The 17,016-nt window shown below is 37.7% G+C and overlaps 1 protein-coding gene across 1 annotated transcript in view; it reads right to left on the bottom strand.

Annotated features, from left to right (window-relative positions):
- HTR3B (5-hydroxytryptamine receptor 3B) overlaps positions 1 to 17,016 on the bottom strand; it is a 32,144-nt gene that overhangs the window by 3,146 nt on the left and 11,982 nt on the right. The window contains 4 exon segments of the mRNA XM_036221555.1: positions 6,552 to 6,712; positions 7,213 to 7,379; positions 7,811 to 7,920; positions 8,247 to 8,291. Coding sequence (XP_036077448.1) covers positions 6,552 to 6,712; positions 7,213 to 7,379; positions 7,811 to 7,920; positions 8,247 to 8,291 — 483 coding nt within the window.

Here is a 17,016-nt window from a genome sequence, read left to right on the forward strand (position 1 = left end):
GTAAGACCAGACATCATCTTGCTGATGAGAGTGGGGGCCCCCCAGCCATTGGGTCTGAGTGTAGATACCGACTCAGTGGAGCTTGACAGGCCAGAGCCATTTGGCGGATTGCAGCCTGGCTGTTGTCTTTCACATTGAACGTAATTGGCTGCAAATACTCAAACCAAAGAGACACTCACTGCTTTGCAATAATTTCCTTAAAACACATTTCTACCAAAGTGCAATCAACAAGAAAAACAACAACAAAATGAACTGTCACTAACCTGCACCTCTCCAGCTCCCTTCATCATGCTGTGACTGAGCTGGCTGTGGTTAGGAAGGGGCAGTAAGAAGGGAGCCAAGCAGTCAGAGTCCACAGGGGTCCTGTACTACGGGCCCAGCCTAGACTCTTGGTGATCTAGCCATATGGGATGGTGGGTAGGGAGTGACCACGTCTGCTGTCTCTGGTGGGTAGGAGCAGAAGACCTCCTAGAGACTTCATGGCAGCTATTACATAAAGGGGACCTCGCTAAAGAAAACTACAGGTAAGCACATTGGTTAAGTGGAAAGAAACCAGATGCAGTCAAGGGAACAGAGTTCCAGAGCCTACATGTGCTTGGTCAAGCAACACCAGGTGAAGGTATTTAACCTATCCATGCCTCTATTTTTCCTATGTAAAAAAGCAGCTTACTCTGGCCTTGCCAAACATCTTGGGTACAATTGAGATTAACTGTTATACTCTTTAAAGTTCCTCTGTAAATAGCACATGCTGAGATGACTCCACCCAGAGCCTGATACAGACAGTGAATGTAAATCTGAGTCGGAATCAAGGGTGGGCAGTGTGGCTCCTCAGGACCCCTGATTTCCAAGAAAGTGCAGTTACCAGGGGAGAGGTGTGACAAGAGCTAAGAGGTTGGGAGGCAGGCTGGCTTCTTGGGTGAGCGTGCAACCCATGCAGTTGCACAGAACTCCCACACTTAGAAGGGCCCTGCACCTTGTTTAATGCTCTGCTGGTGTCATTTTGAAATTCTTAATAATTTTTTAACAAGAGGCCCTGCGTTTTCACTTTGCACTAGGCCCCACAAATTATGTAGCTGGTCCTGTCAGGAGGATATTTATCACTGAATATCAACGGTAGCTGAAACTAGTAGAGGGGGAATATAGGTACAAGGAGAGACAAAGTGCTTCTGCTGTAACACGAGGCAGAAATCTCTCCTGTCTGGCTTTTAAAAAGATAAAACTACTTCATCCATTCTCTTACCGTTTAGCAAGGATGCTGCCACTCGTAGGACAGATCGAACAGTACCAACAGTTTTAGTTTTCTTCAAGAACAGAGAATCTGCCTTTTCCCTTGGGGTTGACCTAGGGACAATGTTATGGTCTAGGGCAATTTTCTCTATGAGACCAGTGCAGCCTAAAGAAATACTAATTTTATCACACAGTTTTCAGAAATGTTGTATCTTCATGATCTCATTTGATTTTCAAAAGCCCTTTAGTCCCTCATTCAAGAAACATTAATTGAGCATGAACAGAGTGTCAAGCACTATCCTAAATATGGGAGTTAGGACTGTCAGCAGAACAGGTCTCATCATTTATACCTCTCCCCTGCTCTGTCTTATGGGATGAGGACCCAGACTATGGTGGTTAGATGTTTCACAAGTCTGCAGATGGAGAGGAAGTTTACCTCAGAATGGACCATACCCAGCATCTATGCCTGATTTAGATGCTGAGATTTGGATATTTTTGAGTTTATATTAGATGATATTTTGGTCTTAGAGTTGGAGCTGAAAGGGGTTAAGATGTTTGGGGCTATTGTCATAGGATGAATGTATTTTACATGTGGGACAGACATAAATTTTTGGAAGCCAGAGGTTGGCAGACTATTCTGGATTGAATGATGGCCCCCCTCACTCAATAATTCTGTCCTTCCTGGAATCTCAGAATGTGACCTTATTTGGAAATGGGATCATTGCAAGTCTAGTTAGTTAAGGTCTTATTGGAGAAGGAGTGCCCTTAATCCAATATGACGAGTTTCTTTTTAAGAAGAGAAGAGACACACAAAGGAGAATGCCATGTAACAATTGAAGCAGAGATTGGAGTGACACATCTAGGAGCCAAGAAATGCCAAAAATCATAGTCATCCACCAGAAGCTAGGAGAGAGGCAAGGAACAGATCATCCTTCAGCGCCTGGGAAGGAACCAACCCTGCTGACACCTTCATTTCAGGCTTCTAGCGTCCAGAACTATAAGAGAATAAATTTCTGTTGTTTAAAGTCACCTAGTTTGTGGTACTTTATTATGGCAGCACTAGGAGCAGAGTGGACAGATGCCAAAGAATGGGCTGGAATGTATAGGATTATGTTTAATTTTGTGTAATTATCATACAGAATTTGACACATAGTTTCTGGAGTCAGATTGCCTGGGTTCAATTCTAGGCTCCACCAGTCACACTGTAGCCCTGGGTAAGTTACATAACTTCTCTGCACCCCAATTCAGCCATTTGTAAAACTGCAGATCCTTAGAGCACCTACTTCATACAGAAGTGAGGATTATATGTACAAGCCCTTAAAATGGTACCTGACATAGAGAAAATGCTCCATTTGTGGTTATTGTTGTTATGTCTCCCTGGGAAGATTTTGAGGCATATAATAGTATTGGGAGCCTTGTTTTATTCATGTTTGTGTCTTAGTGCTTACCACTGAGCCTGTCAAAGATAAGAGCTCAAAAGATGTTTGCCGAGTTGCATTGTAGTTCTATGGGGCGGGATCGTGGAGTTAGCCCAAATGGAGGCTCTCCTACTGAGGTCAGCCCTCCAAGGCCATGCCAGAGGCAGCAACTTCTGCTCATTCTGGGGGGAAGGGATGTCACCAACTCAGTGAGACACTGCTCTCTGTGAAACTGCCCCCACCTAGAGCCCATCATTTCTAATGGACTAAAGGAGCTGGTGCCTTTAAATTCCAGAGAAAGGGAAGAAAAAGCACTTTCGTTTCAGTCCGTGTTCTCCATTAGACACCCTTCAGGTGTTAGCAATATTATGCCACAATTTCATTATCCATTAAAGCCAGGTAATAATAAGTACACAAAGGTATTTTGGAGCCTATTGTTGTTAATGAAAGAGATCAATCTAATTCAGAATGTATGTGTGGAGAGCTCCTTGGAGATGGAATAGGCCCCAAGGTTAGCCACTAATTGCCTCCTTGATGGTAGACCCCACCAGTACTCAATTTTGCATGACCGTCTTTATGACATAGTTGAAATTTTGATGCCCAGACTCACGGCTCATACCAATGCCCATTTTCCTCTTCTCCCAAGCCCCTCCCAACATTCTTAATTCAGAAAGAATGGGAAAGTTGCTGCCATTAAAGTAAGATCCTTGTACTAGAGTGAAAGTTTTTTAAACCTGGACCATAGCTCAGGCTAGGTGAGGATGAGCAGAGTCCATAATTCCAGGATTACTTGAGTAACTCTGAAAATATTTCTAGGGCTCTAAATTCTCTCTCTCTCTCTCTCTCTCTCTCTCTCTCTCTCTCTCTCTCTTTCTCTCTTACACTGTCGATCTGACACTCACAAGGATCTTCTATCAAGTTTATGAGATGCATTCAATAGATATCTCCACAAAATGACCTAAACTAGAAAGGAAAATTATGTCAGTGAAAGAGGATAAATGAGGCACCTTTCTTTCCTAATTGCTCCCCTACATTTTTCTAGAAGTCCCTTGTGGGCCCCCCAATTCTTGCCCAAATGAATACTTTACTTAGTGTGAGATCTATGGTTGGATTCACTTTAGTTCCGACAGCTGCCCACTCTTCTCCATCCAATGAGTTCTTAAATTTTATTCCTACCTCCTTCCACTTCTACCTTCATTCTTTAGAAACAAAACAAATTAAAAAAACACTGCCATACAGAAATTGAATGCTTATCCTGCTGTTTCTGGGAACCAGCACCTCCAATAATGCATTGGAGGAAACCTCCCCTTCCATGGCTGTTGGATCGGGTGTCCAGCTGCACACAGATATCCTTATAGGCAGAAGTACTTCTGCTCTGGGCCCCCTGTGGAATGCAGCCTGACTCCCGAACATCAGTGGTGCTCTTTAATAAACAATACGTGTCCTAGAGCCAGCAGATATGACTGCACATTAGCTGGAACTAACGGGGCATCCAGAACATTTGATTTTGTTTCAATGGCAGCAGTGTACACACGGCCCAGAGCAATGACATATTTCAGATAGATCATTGCTCCTCCTGTCTGCCTCACCTCTCCCCAACTCCCTGCTGAGTGTCCTGGACTGGGACACAGCTGGTGATTAGATTAAGAGGGAGATGGCTCTTTGCTGTCAGGAACCTGGCAAGCCCAGAGTTCAAATGGAACTGGGCTCTAAATTTCCCATCATTGGCCAAGGGCTGTTGAAGGATGTTGGGGTGCCTCAGTTGCTAAATTTAGAAGAGTATGTTTGATACAAAGTAAGAGAACATGAGCCCAGCCATGGTACACATAGCAGGAATGGGGAAGCATGGAGGTTGAAAGACTTTGAGGGAAGCAAAGAACTATGATAGTCACTGAATCTTCTTTAAGCTCCTGAGTCGGGCTCCCTGTCCTACCAAATATGATCTATGACTCTACTCAGGATTCTTTCCCAACTCTGTGCCAGAGGGCCTGGGTGGGATCTAGCCCTGCTGGATAACCCACCATAGCCACCAGGGCAAAGGGACTGAAGGAAAAGCTCTGAGAGCATAAAATGTATCTCTGCCCACCTCCAGTAATTGGAGAAAAAGCACGGCAGTGAAGAGAACAAAATATTAGGACCCTGTTTCCTGAGATCCAGGGAAATCGTTTATGCCTCGGCTCATCATATTTAAAATGGAGCTAGTACATAGAAAACCTTTTGCCACTGTTGAAAAGGCAAATTAATATTTAAGGGGAAAGGTGACATGTATCTACAAATAATGGCTGCGCTATGTGGAGATATCTATTGAATGCACTATGAGAGAGCGAGAGAGAGAGCGAGAGAGTGCACGCGCATGCTCCTGTTTGCCAGCCCCATCTTCTGCCTTTGTTCGTCTCCGTGCAGTGTAGGTAATGGTGTGTGCAGCGTTCTCCAGAGTGCTTGGTAGGTGACTGTGTTCCACCTTGCACGTGCTACTCCCTCACATTTCCTTTTAATGCTCTCCATTATTCGGGCTGCATTAATAATGTTTGCAGGCTGATATCTTTAAAATTAATGAGGTGTTTACTCTTAGCCAAGAAACTCATTGAAATTAAAAAAGCTTTCTTTTTCCCCCCTCCCATTCCCTCGCTGAAAAAAGTGGACAAACAAGCCACAATGCAAGCTTTGCTAAACCCCAAGCAGAATAGGCAAGAACCTAAACCCCACTACTAGGTATGAGTTGCAATTAGCTAGTACTCAGGGTTATACATTAATCAGGTTCAAACTACAGCTCTTTCTAAGAGGCTCCACTATAACAAGAGCTTTACTGGAAAGCTGCATACAACACTTTTAACCAATGGAGGGGCATTTGTGCCCTCAATAATAGTTTATTTCATCACCACAACCCCTTAGCGTATAATTATCCATTGTAACCATAGCACCTTAGTCTAGTCTGAATTTTCCTTCTTATTCAAAAGGTTTACTTTCAGGAGAATTCATCTGTGTGCAATCCTGATCTGTCCATAGTCTCTATTTTTCAATCAAATCTATTACCTAGCATAAAGGATTCCCCCCTCCTTCCAAATACTATCACCACTAGCTGACTTTGTGAAGAAAAGCAGAGCCGAATACTAATAAAATGTATCTACTGGTTGCGTGAACTTGTTGCCGCCTACATGTCAGGATGGTTTACCAGGAGGGTCAGGGAAAGGAGGATGGCTGTCTTGGGAGTGCAAAGCAGTTTCAGTGTCCTAACCACTCCCCCCCCCCCAAGGGGTGGGGCGGTGGCTGCTGGACAAATTTCCCTGGGGACAGTGCAGCCAAGAGCATTCTTGGTGGTGCATCTGAGAAGTTTGGGTTTTCATCACATCCTTTTAGAGAAGTTGTTCTCTCTGATCTAGAAACCACCAGTAGTCTCTGAGGATCCTGCAGGTGATTTGTTAGTTAACCCCTCAAGACATTCAAGTTAATAATATGGTAATTTTATGCATCTGCATCTGGAATTAATAATTTACTCAGTTAAAAACAGTGCAATAATATTGAAGAGACACTTTTCTCCCAATTTCTTATTGTTGTGTGTGGGTTTTCTTTTTTTCTTTTTATTTTCTCTCAGAAGCAATTGAAAGTGAGGACGTTAGCATGTACTGAAAGGCTTGAGGATTCCTACTGTGGTGGGAGGTTCAGGTCTCTGGTATCTGAAAAGCATTCTCTTCATATTCACACATGGAGAATCGATAGCACAAGTCCAGGATCTGTGAATAAACCTGTGGTCTCTGAAAAGCCACAATGCAAGTGGATGTCCAGAGCCATCTGCATTGGCGGTTCTTGGATGATAATGAATGAGAATATGCAATAAAGATTTCTCAGCAGAGAAAGCCAAAGATTTCAGAAAAGCAGGCAACAGGGACAGGAAGGGGAAAGACCCACGTGAAACTGAATCAGTGAAAAATCTCCAGTGCTGCTCTGCAGGATGTTGTATCTTGAGGACACAGAAAAAAGCTCCCACTCACTATCATTCAACAATGCCTCTTTGTCACGCTTAATGTCTTCTCTGCTCTTCAAGAAGGCTAGGTCTACATCTTCCACTGAAAGCGACAGCAACAATTGACTTCCACATAGCGAGAGAAGCACCAACATCAAATCCTTCCTTTTACTCCTGCCTTGACATGTACAGTTTTACTGAGATGGGGTTCAATATAACCAATTTGAATTATGGGTAGAGTTGTGAAATAAAATCTTTCTGGCCATGAAAAAAAAAACCAACTATGAATTTAGGGTTTAGATTCCACTATTCATAGAATGATGGAGCTGCTCATGTGACTTTTATAATATTCTCAGTGGCAGTAGAGGCCTAATATTGTATTTCTAAACCAGCAGCTGCAATGGGCTATACGTATGGGCACAACTCTATATTTGGTCTGAGTTACAGCAGGAGCTAAGTAACTACAAAAAGAGATTTCGATGTGTAAAAAGTCAATCATGTGCAGGAATAAACCTGAAGAGTGACATAATAAAATTTCATCTATGTGTGTCAACCCATTACAGGTATGTTTCCCGCGAGAAGACTGTACCTCTCACAGTTTATCTGTGTGTAGAACGCTATTGAAGGTTAGGCTGCAATTCTGGATATCAAATGGAAAAGCATATGTCTCTAAACTGCATGCAGAGACCACGTGGAGGGACTTAGAGTTCTTAACGGTCCCAGAAGAGTTCACATAAACATACGAAAGGTCAGGTAATCTTTCAATGTCCATGCTATATGAAACACAAAAGACCTCATTGTTACACAGAGAGCTTTAGATGGTTCAATACATGGAATTGATTATAAGATGGTAGTGTCCATGACACCCAGGAATAGCCTAGAAGTGCAAGGACAGACTCACTTCTCCCTGAGATTATTCACTGTAACAAAGATGGGTGAATTCAACAATGACAACCTCATAAATTAACTCACTTGCTACCAATATAACACAAACAAAATCCATGAGTAACCTCAAACATTAATAATCAAATCTGTATCTTAAATGATGGCAACTCATGATATTTTAACTGGAATATTCCGAACAATATGGTCCTCTTCAAGCTGAGAAATGAAAAATACCAACAATGAGTAAAAGTAGGCAGAAAATGGCCTGAATATTCTTAGCAGTCTAAACCCCACAGAAAAATACCTGGCACACACTTACAATTCATTAATGATGATATCAGAGGCCCAGATGGCACTTAGAGGTATGGATATCTCTCTAATATCATCAAACATTGTGGAATTCCAGGATAAAAATTCATTATCCCAAATCTGTTAGGAGTAGCCCAAAAGGCAACTTGTCAAAAAGAGGAAATGTCAACCTTATTAAAGAACTGAAGGGGGATTTGGTTGAATAACTCAATTGATCAGCCTGTTGATACTATTATTAGGAGACAGAGTTTCCCATCAAACTCCTAAAGATGGTAGACCCAACCAGAAATTATGGCCATACAATGATATGGACTCTAATGAATTAGGTTTGTAGCAGATCCAAGGAACTATAGAAACAAAGATAATATCTATTCCTTAAAATAATAATATTTTTCAATAGATCAAGATCAAGAGTGCAGTATGCACGGAAAGAAACAATCATTTACCTCACAGTACCATATGCTTGTCTTTATTTTTTGATTCTGTACATCCTGCAGAGCAAAAAGAAAATACACACCAAGTATTAGCATGTCAGTTAAACCAAAGCCCAATTCTACAGTATGATAATTCAGAGAAAAAAAGATCAAATCTAAATAATGCTGATTTTAAAAACATTACTTTGACAATTCAAGATCTGAGTATTTTCAGTTCCTATTTATTATACACACCTGTCGCTATGAGCTTTACTGTATTATCGATGACAAAATGGCACTTTGACTGCACTTGACATCTTGAATAATTTGCTAATCTCTTTCTGACTCTAATTAGTTACTTTGCCATTAATCAGACTAAAAAATGATATGTAGTCTTAGCCAATTCTGGGCTGAAAAGATGAAACCAAGATTTTATTTGTAATCAAGATATTATTCATACTCTTTTAATGAGTGTTATCTCAGCTGCTATTGGCAGCCATTCCTAAGTTACCTTATGTTTGAATTTCTCTTCTTATAAAACACACTGAATTAGCTTATGCAGATGAGGTGTATTTTTGATGATATAAATAGATACGATGTCCCATGTCTGCAATGAGTCAGTGATTATTTTTTTAAAAGACTCATAAAAAAACCCCTCTTTACTAATTTTCTCATATCTAATCTAGTAAAGAATATTCTAAACTACTATGTTCTTGAGGATTAAAAGAAATATCTTATATAATATATAAACATTAAGCCAAAATAGATTATAAATTTAAACGTAAGAGCTAAAACTACAAAACTCTTAGAGAATATACAGGAGTACGTCTTCATGACTTTGAATTAGGTAACAGCTTCTTAGATATGACACCACAAGAACAAGCGACAAAATAAAAAATAAATGAGACTTCACCAAAATTAAAACCTTTTGTGCTTTAAAGGTTATCATCAAGAAATAAAAACAACTCACAGAAGGGGAGGAAATACACGAAAATTACATATTCGGAAAGGAGCTTGTATCTAGCATATATAAATAACTCTTACAACTCAACAACAAAAAGCAAACAAGCCAAATTAAAAAATGGTGGTAGTGTCGAAGCAATCTTGAGAAAGAAAGTTGGAGGCATGATGCTTTCTGATTTTAAACTTTAATGCAAAGCTATGGTAATTAAAACAGTATGGTTTGGCATAAAGACAGACACATAGATCAATGGAACAGAACAGAGAGCTCAGAAATAAACCCACACTTACACGGTCAATTAATTTACAACAAAGACTATACAATGGGGAGAAGATAGTCTCTTCAGTAAATGGTGTTGGGAAAATTAGACATGCAGAAGAATGAACCTGGAAGCCTATCTTACACCACTCTCAAAAATTAACTTAAAATGGATTTAAAAATGTCGAACTTCAAACCATAAAACTCCTAGAAGAAAAGATAGGGGGTAAAATCCTTGACATAAGTCTTGGTGATGATTTTTTAAATCTGACACCAAAAGCAAAAACACCAAAAGCAAAAATAAACAAATGGGATTATATCAAAATAAAAAGCTCTGCACAGCAAAGGAAGCCATCAACAAAATCAAAAAGCAATCTACTAAATGGAAGAAAATAATCGCAGATCATATATCAGATAAGGGGCCGAGGGGCTGGTATATATAGAGAACTCATACAACTCAATAGCAAAAAAAAAAAAAAAAAAAAAAAAAAAAAAAATCTAGTTAAAAAACGGGCAGAAGGTCTGAATGGACATCTTTCCAAAGAAGATATACAGATGGTCAATAGGTACATAAAAATATACTCAGTGTTACTAATCATCAGAGAAATGCAAATAAAAACCATAATGAAATGAAACTACACCTGTTAGAATGGCTATTTTCACAAAAATATAAGAAATAGTAAGTTTTTGAGATGACGTGGAGAAAAGGGAATTCTTGCACACTGTTGGTGGGATTGTAAATTAGTGCAACCACTGTGCAAAACAGTATGGAGTGTAGGATTTCCCAAAAAACTAAAAATATAACTATCATATTATCTGGCAATTCCACTTCTGGATATTTATTTGAAGAAAACGAAAACACTAATTCAAAGAGATACATGCACCCCTGTTTCATTACTTACAATAGCCAAGATATGGAAACAACCTAAATGTCCATTGAAGGATAAGGATAAATGGATAACAGAATTTTGGTATATATATATACATACACACACACAATGGAATATTACTCAGCCATAAAAAGAATAAAATCATGTCATTTGTGACAATATGGATGGACCTCGAGGACATTATGCTAAGTGAAATAAATCAGTCAGAGAAAGACAAATACCATATGACTCGTATATGAAATCTAAAAATCAAAAACAACAGTAAAAAATCAAGCTCATAGTCACAGAGAATAGATTAGTGGTTGCAAAAGATAAGAGGTGGGAAGTAGGAGAAATAGGTGAGCTGGCTTTTTTAAAATCTTAAATAAATAAAATTTTTTTAAAAAGAAAAGAACAACTTGAATTTCAGTCACAAAAAGGGCCGAAGGGCTTTGGAAAGCACTATAATTCTTAGTGACTTTAAGCAGCCACTTACAATACAACATTAGTTTTCCAAATGATAAATTTGGTCATAAAAACTATAACAAACTGAGGAGAAAGTATTGGAGTAAACATAACCTGAAATTTTTTTTCACAAGAAAATCTTAATATTCAAAACAAAACACTCAAAACGACATTTACAAAGGCTTTGAAGATTACATGATTTATGTAACTTTTATTGACTTCATGGTTAAATACAATTCCAGTTGATTTCTTTTTAACTATAAGGACGAAATTCAATTTCTCTATGAGAAAATCTCATACAGAAAAAAAATGGACAAAGAACTGAATAGACATTTTTCCAAAAGAGATATATAGTCATGCACTGCTCGCCAATGGGGATACATTTTGAGAAATGTATCATTAGGTAATTTCATCATTGTGCAAACATCATAGAGTACACTTACACAAACCTAGATGATATAACATATACACGCCTATGCTTGTGGTATAGCCTATTGCTCCTAGGCTACAAACCTATAGAGCATGTTACTATACAAAACAACATAAGATTAAATGAAAAACAAAAGAAAATGATGCAAACAAAAATTGTAGTAACATAAGATATATAAGGCTGCTGCCAGCATATCATGGCATATTGTTTTACAGCAAACTTTTTTTATAAGTAGAAAGAGTACTCTTTAAAATAAGGATATAAAGTATATGTAGTAAATATATAAACCAGCAAGATAACCATTTGTTATCATAACCATAATTGTACATAATTGTATGTGCTATATTTTTATATGACTCTCAGAACAGTAGTTTTATTTACACCAGCATTACCACAAACATGTGAGTAATGGGTCGTGCTATGGTGTTACTAGGTGATAGGAATTTTTCAGGTTCATTATAATGTTATTGGACCACTGCCATACATGCAGTCCGTCATTGACCAAAACATCATTATGTGGACCATGACTATACAAATAAAAGATCAATATGCACATAGCTCAACATCACTGATATGGACTGAACTGTGTCCTTCCAAAATTTATGTGGCTATATTTGGAGATGGCTTTTAGGAGATAATTAAGGTTAAATGAGGTCATAAGCGTGAGGCCCTAATCCAATAAGATTGTGGCCTTAGAAGAGGATCAAAAGAGAAAGATCACTTTCTTTCCTCCGTATGAGGATGAATAAGGCAGCCATCTGAAAGCCAAGAAGAGAGTTGTCACCAGAAACCAAATCAGCTAGAATTTTGATCTTGGACTTCCCAGGCTCCAGCATTGTGAGAAATAAATTTCTTTTGTTTAAGTCATACACTCTGTGGTATTTATTATGACAATCGGAGCTGACTAATACAATCACTAATCATTAGGGTAATGAAAATTAAAACCACAATGAAAAACCATTTCACACTCATTAGGATGGCTAGTAGTAAAAAAAAAAAAGGAGAAAATAACAAATGTTGGTGAGGATGTGAAAAATTGTACACTATTGGTGGGAATGTAAAATAGTGCAGCTGCTATAGAAAATAGTGTGGCAGTTCCTTAAAAAATGAAAAGTGGAATTACCACATGGTCCATCAATTCCATTTCTTGGTATATATACTTAAGAACTGAAAGCAGTGACTCAGACAGATATTCATACACCCATGTTCACAGTAGCGTATTCACAATAGCTAAAGGGTGGAGGTATCACAAGTGTCCATTAACAGACAAACGGATAAACAAAATGTGATATATACATACAACATAATATTATTCAGCCTTAAAAAGGAAGGATATTCTGACACATGCTTCAATAGGGATGAATCTTGAGACATTATGCTAAGTGAAATGAGCCAGTCCCAAAAGGACAAATATTGTATGATTCAATTTATACAAGGTACCTAGAGTGATTAAATTTGTAGAAACAGGAAGTAGAATGGTGGTTACAAGAGGCAGGGGGAGAAAGGAAATAGGGAGTTAATGTTTAATGAGCTTAGAGTTTCAGGTCTGCAATATGAAAAGAGTTCTGGAGATGGGTGGTGGTGATGGTTGCACAATGATGAAAAGGTACTTAATACCATTGAACTGTACACTTCAAAATGGTTAAGATACCAACTTTTATGTTATGTATATTTTATCACAAGTAAAAATAGTAATTAAAAAAGTGTGCAAAGGACTTCAATAGATATTTCTCCAAAGGAGATGTACAAATAACCAATAAGTACATGGAAAGATGCTCGGTATATTAGTCATTAGGGAGATGCAAACAAGAACCACAGTGAGATACTATTTCACCCCACTAGGATGGCTAAAAAAAAAAAAAAAAAAACAGAAAATAACAAGTGTTAACAAAGATGTAGAAAAATTAGAGCGCTTGGACATTGCTAGTAGTGTTATAAAATGGTGGAGCCACTTTGAAAAATAGTCTGATAGTTCCTCAAAATATTAAACATAGTTACCATATAATCCATCAATTCCACACAAAAGTACATAACTAAGAGAATAAAAACATGAAAAAACCTGTACAGGAATGTCCATAGCAGCATTATTTATGACAGTCAAAAAGTGGTAATAACCCAAATGCCCATCAACTGGTGAATGGATAAAGAAAATAAGATATATCCATACAATAGAATATTATTTACCAATAAAAAGTAATGAAATACTGATACCTGCTACAACATGGGTGAACCTTGAAGACATATGCTAAGTGAAAAAAGTCAGTCACAAGAGACCATTGATTGTATGATTCCATTTACATGAAATATCTAGGAAAGGCAAATCTCTAGAGACAGAAAGTAAATTAGAGTTTTCCTAGGGCTGCTGGTGGGGGTGGAGTGTGGGGTGTGACTGCTATCGGTATGACATTTCTTTGTAAAGTGATGAAATGTTCTGAAATTAGCTTTGATGACTGCACAACTCTGAATACACTAAAACCACTAAACTGTATACTATAAATGAATTAGTTTCATGGCTGAATCATATCTCAATAAAGTTGCTATTTTAAAAGATGTATTAATAAGGAAAAAAGAAACCATTTTTGAAGACATTTTCAGGGAATTTATAAGTAAGAAGGCTGTGATATAAACTATTAATGAAATCTCTTTGATTTCAATTCCTTCCCATCACTAAAAATTGCATCCTTAGAAGAAATGGTTAATTCAAGATGAAGACCCGGGAAATCAAATTTGTAGAACATTTCTCCTGCTGATGTAGGTTCAGAGCTAAGGAGTCATTTAGATAACCTTTATATTTCTGTAATTTTTAGTACAATATAAGTTTTAGTGAAATAATAGACTTTGGGGAGTTAACGGCATGAAAACAAACAACTACTCCATTTTCCTCCCAAAACAGAGTATATTAAAGTAATTATCCAGTCAATAATCCAACCACATCAAAAACGTATAATTTTTGTGCATAGGGTCAAGTCAGCCATTCTCTTCAATCCAGGTTAGGCGGCAGATAGGGAGATATCATTGAAATTTACTCCATGGGGATAGTGCACTTGGAATAGGGCAGTACACAAACTGTAAGATATACACAGGGTAGCATCATTTGAAAGAAAAACAATTAACTTTTAGGTTAAAGTTCTCCCTTTTCACAATCAAGAAAGCAAGTTGCTAATGAATAAACATTTCTAGGCACCTTGAAAAAAGAAGGTATTGTAAGCAGATACGGAGTGACCCTGCTTTAAGTGGCTCAACAGAGGTTCTTCTGAGTGAACTTGCTTTACAGATTTTTGTAGACTTTAAATAGATACTTGGGAAAGGCAGGTTTTAAAGTAGTAAAGTGAAAAGACTGAATTCACAAGTATTTCCTCCAAAGAACAGCTTAGAGGAGGTACAGAGGGGTCTCAGCCAAGATTAGCTAGCTATGCAGGAGTTCTGGCAGTTGAAAAAAGACCTCTACTACAAGCTCAAGGCTAGGTGGCACCATATCCTTCCAAGTCTTATCAGCTGAGAGATCCTGAAGTAATCACGTCTCATCCAGGTAAGCACAAAAGACTCAGTTCTAGGCTTAGTTGCAATCAATGAGGGTTCCCTACAAATGGTGTGTGGGGCTTGGGGGGGCAGTCCAAATGAGTTCATATTACTGGGGAATATAGCTGTTATCTATTTCACAAAGAATATACTTTTATATCTATGGTATGCCTTGACCAGTTTCTTTATCACTGTCATGCCAAGTTGTGAATGAATCTCATTGATTCAGTCATGTGGCTGGGAGACAATCTCTATGTTTTAATACTTTCATTTTATTTTTATTCAATTGATTCTTATTAAGTGCCATGTTGAAGCCTTAGCTTGTTTTTCTCTTCTTGCCCATTGCTTCATCATATTAAATGTAATAATAATATTCAGAATTTCCTTTCTAACATTTTACGAGGGTGTCTGGGAGGATTCATCATTCAGCCCTGAAGAACACAATGTCAAAAAGGAATTTGAGGCTAAAATGGAAATCTTTTTTTGTCAAAGGAAACAAGTTTCTCAATGCCAGCTGGTGAACATAATTGGTTCTCTAGTGACATTATTCACAGCTTTTCCCTCTGTGTATCTCTCTCTCTCTCTTTTTCTTTAGATACCTTCCATCTTGCTTGTTAAAAGCAAAGGATATTTCAGAGAATTGGAATTCATTAGTCTTCCTAACAGAGGGAGTCTATTTAAATCTAAATTGGTGGTTAGCAAATATACAGATAATTCCCGCACATTCTTATTTATCTTTCCCAGTTCCAAAGACTATAGAAACAGATGCCTCAACGTCTGGCTGGGAGGCTCTAGTCAATGGACTGGAATACAAAGGTATCTGGGATTCCGAATTGACAAAACTCAATGGAAACAAATTGAAACTCTTCACTATTGAGTAGATTATCTCTATAATCAGATTTCCCTAAGGTACTATAATACCAGAAATTCTAAGACAAGACTGTAGTCTTTCATAAAAATAAAACAAGAGGCAAAACATTATAATGGAAGGGAGGTGCAGTGATGAAAGCTGGGCTGTAAGCTCTTCACTTTAAACAAAAGTTGCCAGCAGTTCAGCTGCTGGCAGATGCATCCAACAAGTTATCTATTCACATTGGATATGTCCTTGTCTGAGCAGAATTTGTGAGTGATTTTATAAAGTCTTTCAAAACTGATCCTGCTTCTGAAACAAAGTTTAGGCTTAGCCCACCTGAATGCAATAGAGACATTGTTCAGCGTATTAGACTATGTCATTCATAAAGAAATCCTAGAATTAGTAGCTACATATTTTAATTAGTTTGTTAGATAGATATCCATTCAGTATCTCTGAAGATATGTTGTGTTGCTTATTGTGGGAAATATGAATATGAGTAAGAAAGTCCTTCCCTCAAGTAGCTTATTAATAAATAAAGGTATGCGACATTTTAACAAATTACCAATTACCATGTGCATTGAGAAACATACAGACATCGGTGAATTGAAAGGAAGGAAACATCGCTGTCAGCTTGGAAGGTTGAAGGAAATTTTTCCAGAGCTGAAAGTTGAAGAACTATAATATTTTGCAGATGGAGAATAAAGAGGAAGACATTCATAGAAGGAAATGAATGACATACAAGCAAGAAACCCCAGAAGGTTCAGTTTCAATGTAGCATTGAGTACATGTAGATGACAAGATTAAGACAGTGGATAGGAATAAAAATAGAAGACTAGAATACAAGATTTCCCCAAATTTCTAAAAGAAAGCCTGCCATATCCAATGTGATATGTCTAACATATTCTAGTAAAAAAGATAGTATATTCCACAACAATGAAGAAAAACACATCTTTGAAAAAATAATGGTTTTGTCCTTAATTACCATAAGGAATCCAATTCTATTTTCTTTTATTAAAGTAGGAAGAAAGAGTTGTTCTAAGGGAAAGTATTAATATAAAGGCCTTGCTCCTTTTCTATATTTATCTCCAAAAATCCTCTAAAGGAAAGTCTGACCAATTCTACATTATATTAACCAATATGAAGTTAGAAAGTGAAAGGACTTAGAAGGTATTCTTAAACTTTTACTCAAGGCTGATTATTCATCTGCCCTGAGGTTCCACATGACATGTTTCATATCATGTGTCTTTATTCAAATCATGCTTTTTAAAAATTACACAATGTCTGATGTAACACACTGACAACTAAATAGCAAGAACTAATATTTCCTAAGCAGGCAAAGACACAGCTTTAGGAAATTTAATCTCTAAAATTCTAGTTCAAATTTCTAGATATTAGAGACTTAAAGGAGTTTTCTATTGGAGCTTTGTGTAAGAAAGACTAGGCTTTTT

The sequence above is a fragment of the Rousettus aegyptiacus genome, unplaced genomic scaffold (genome assembly GCF_014176215.1).
Source record: "Rousettus aegyptiacus isolate mRouAeg1 unplaced genomic scaffold, mRouAeg1.p scaffold_m13_p_5, whole genome shotgun sequence".
Taxonomy (NCBI): Eukaryota; Metazoa; Chordata; class Mammalia; order Chiroptera; family Pteropodidae; genus Rousettus; species Rousettus aegyptiacus.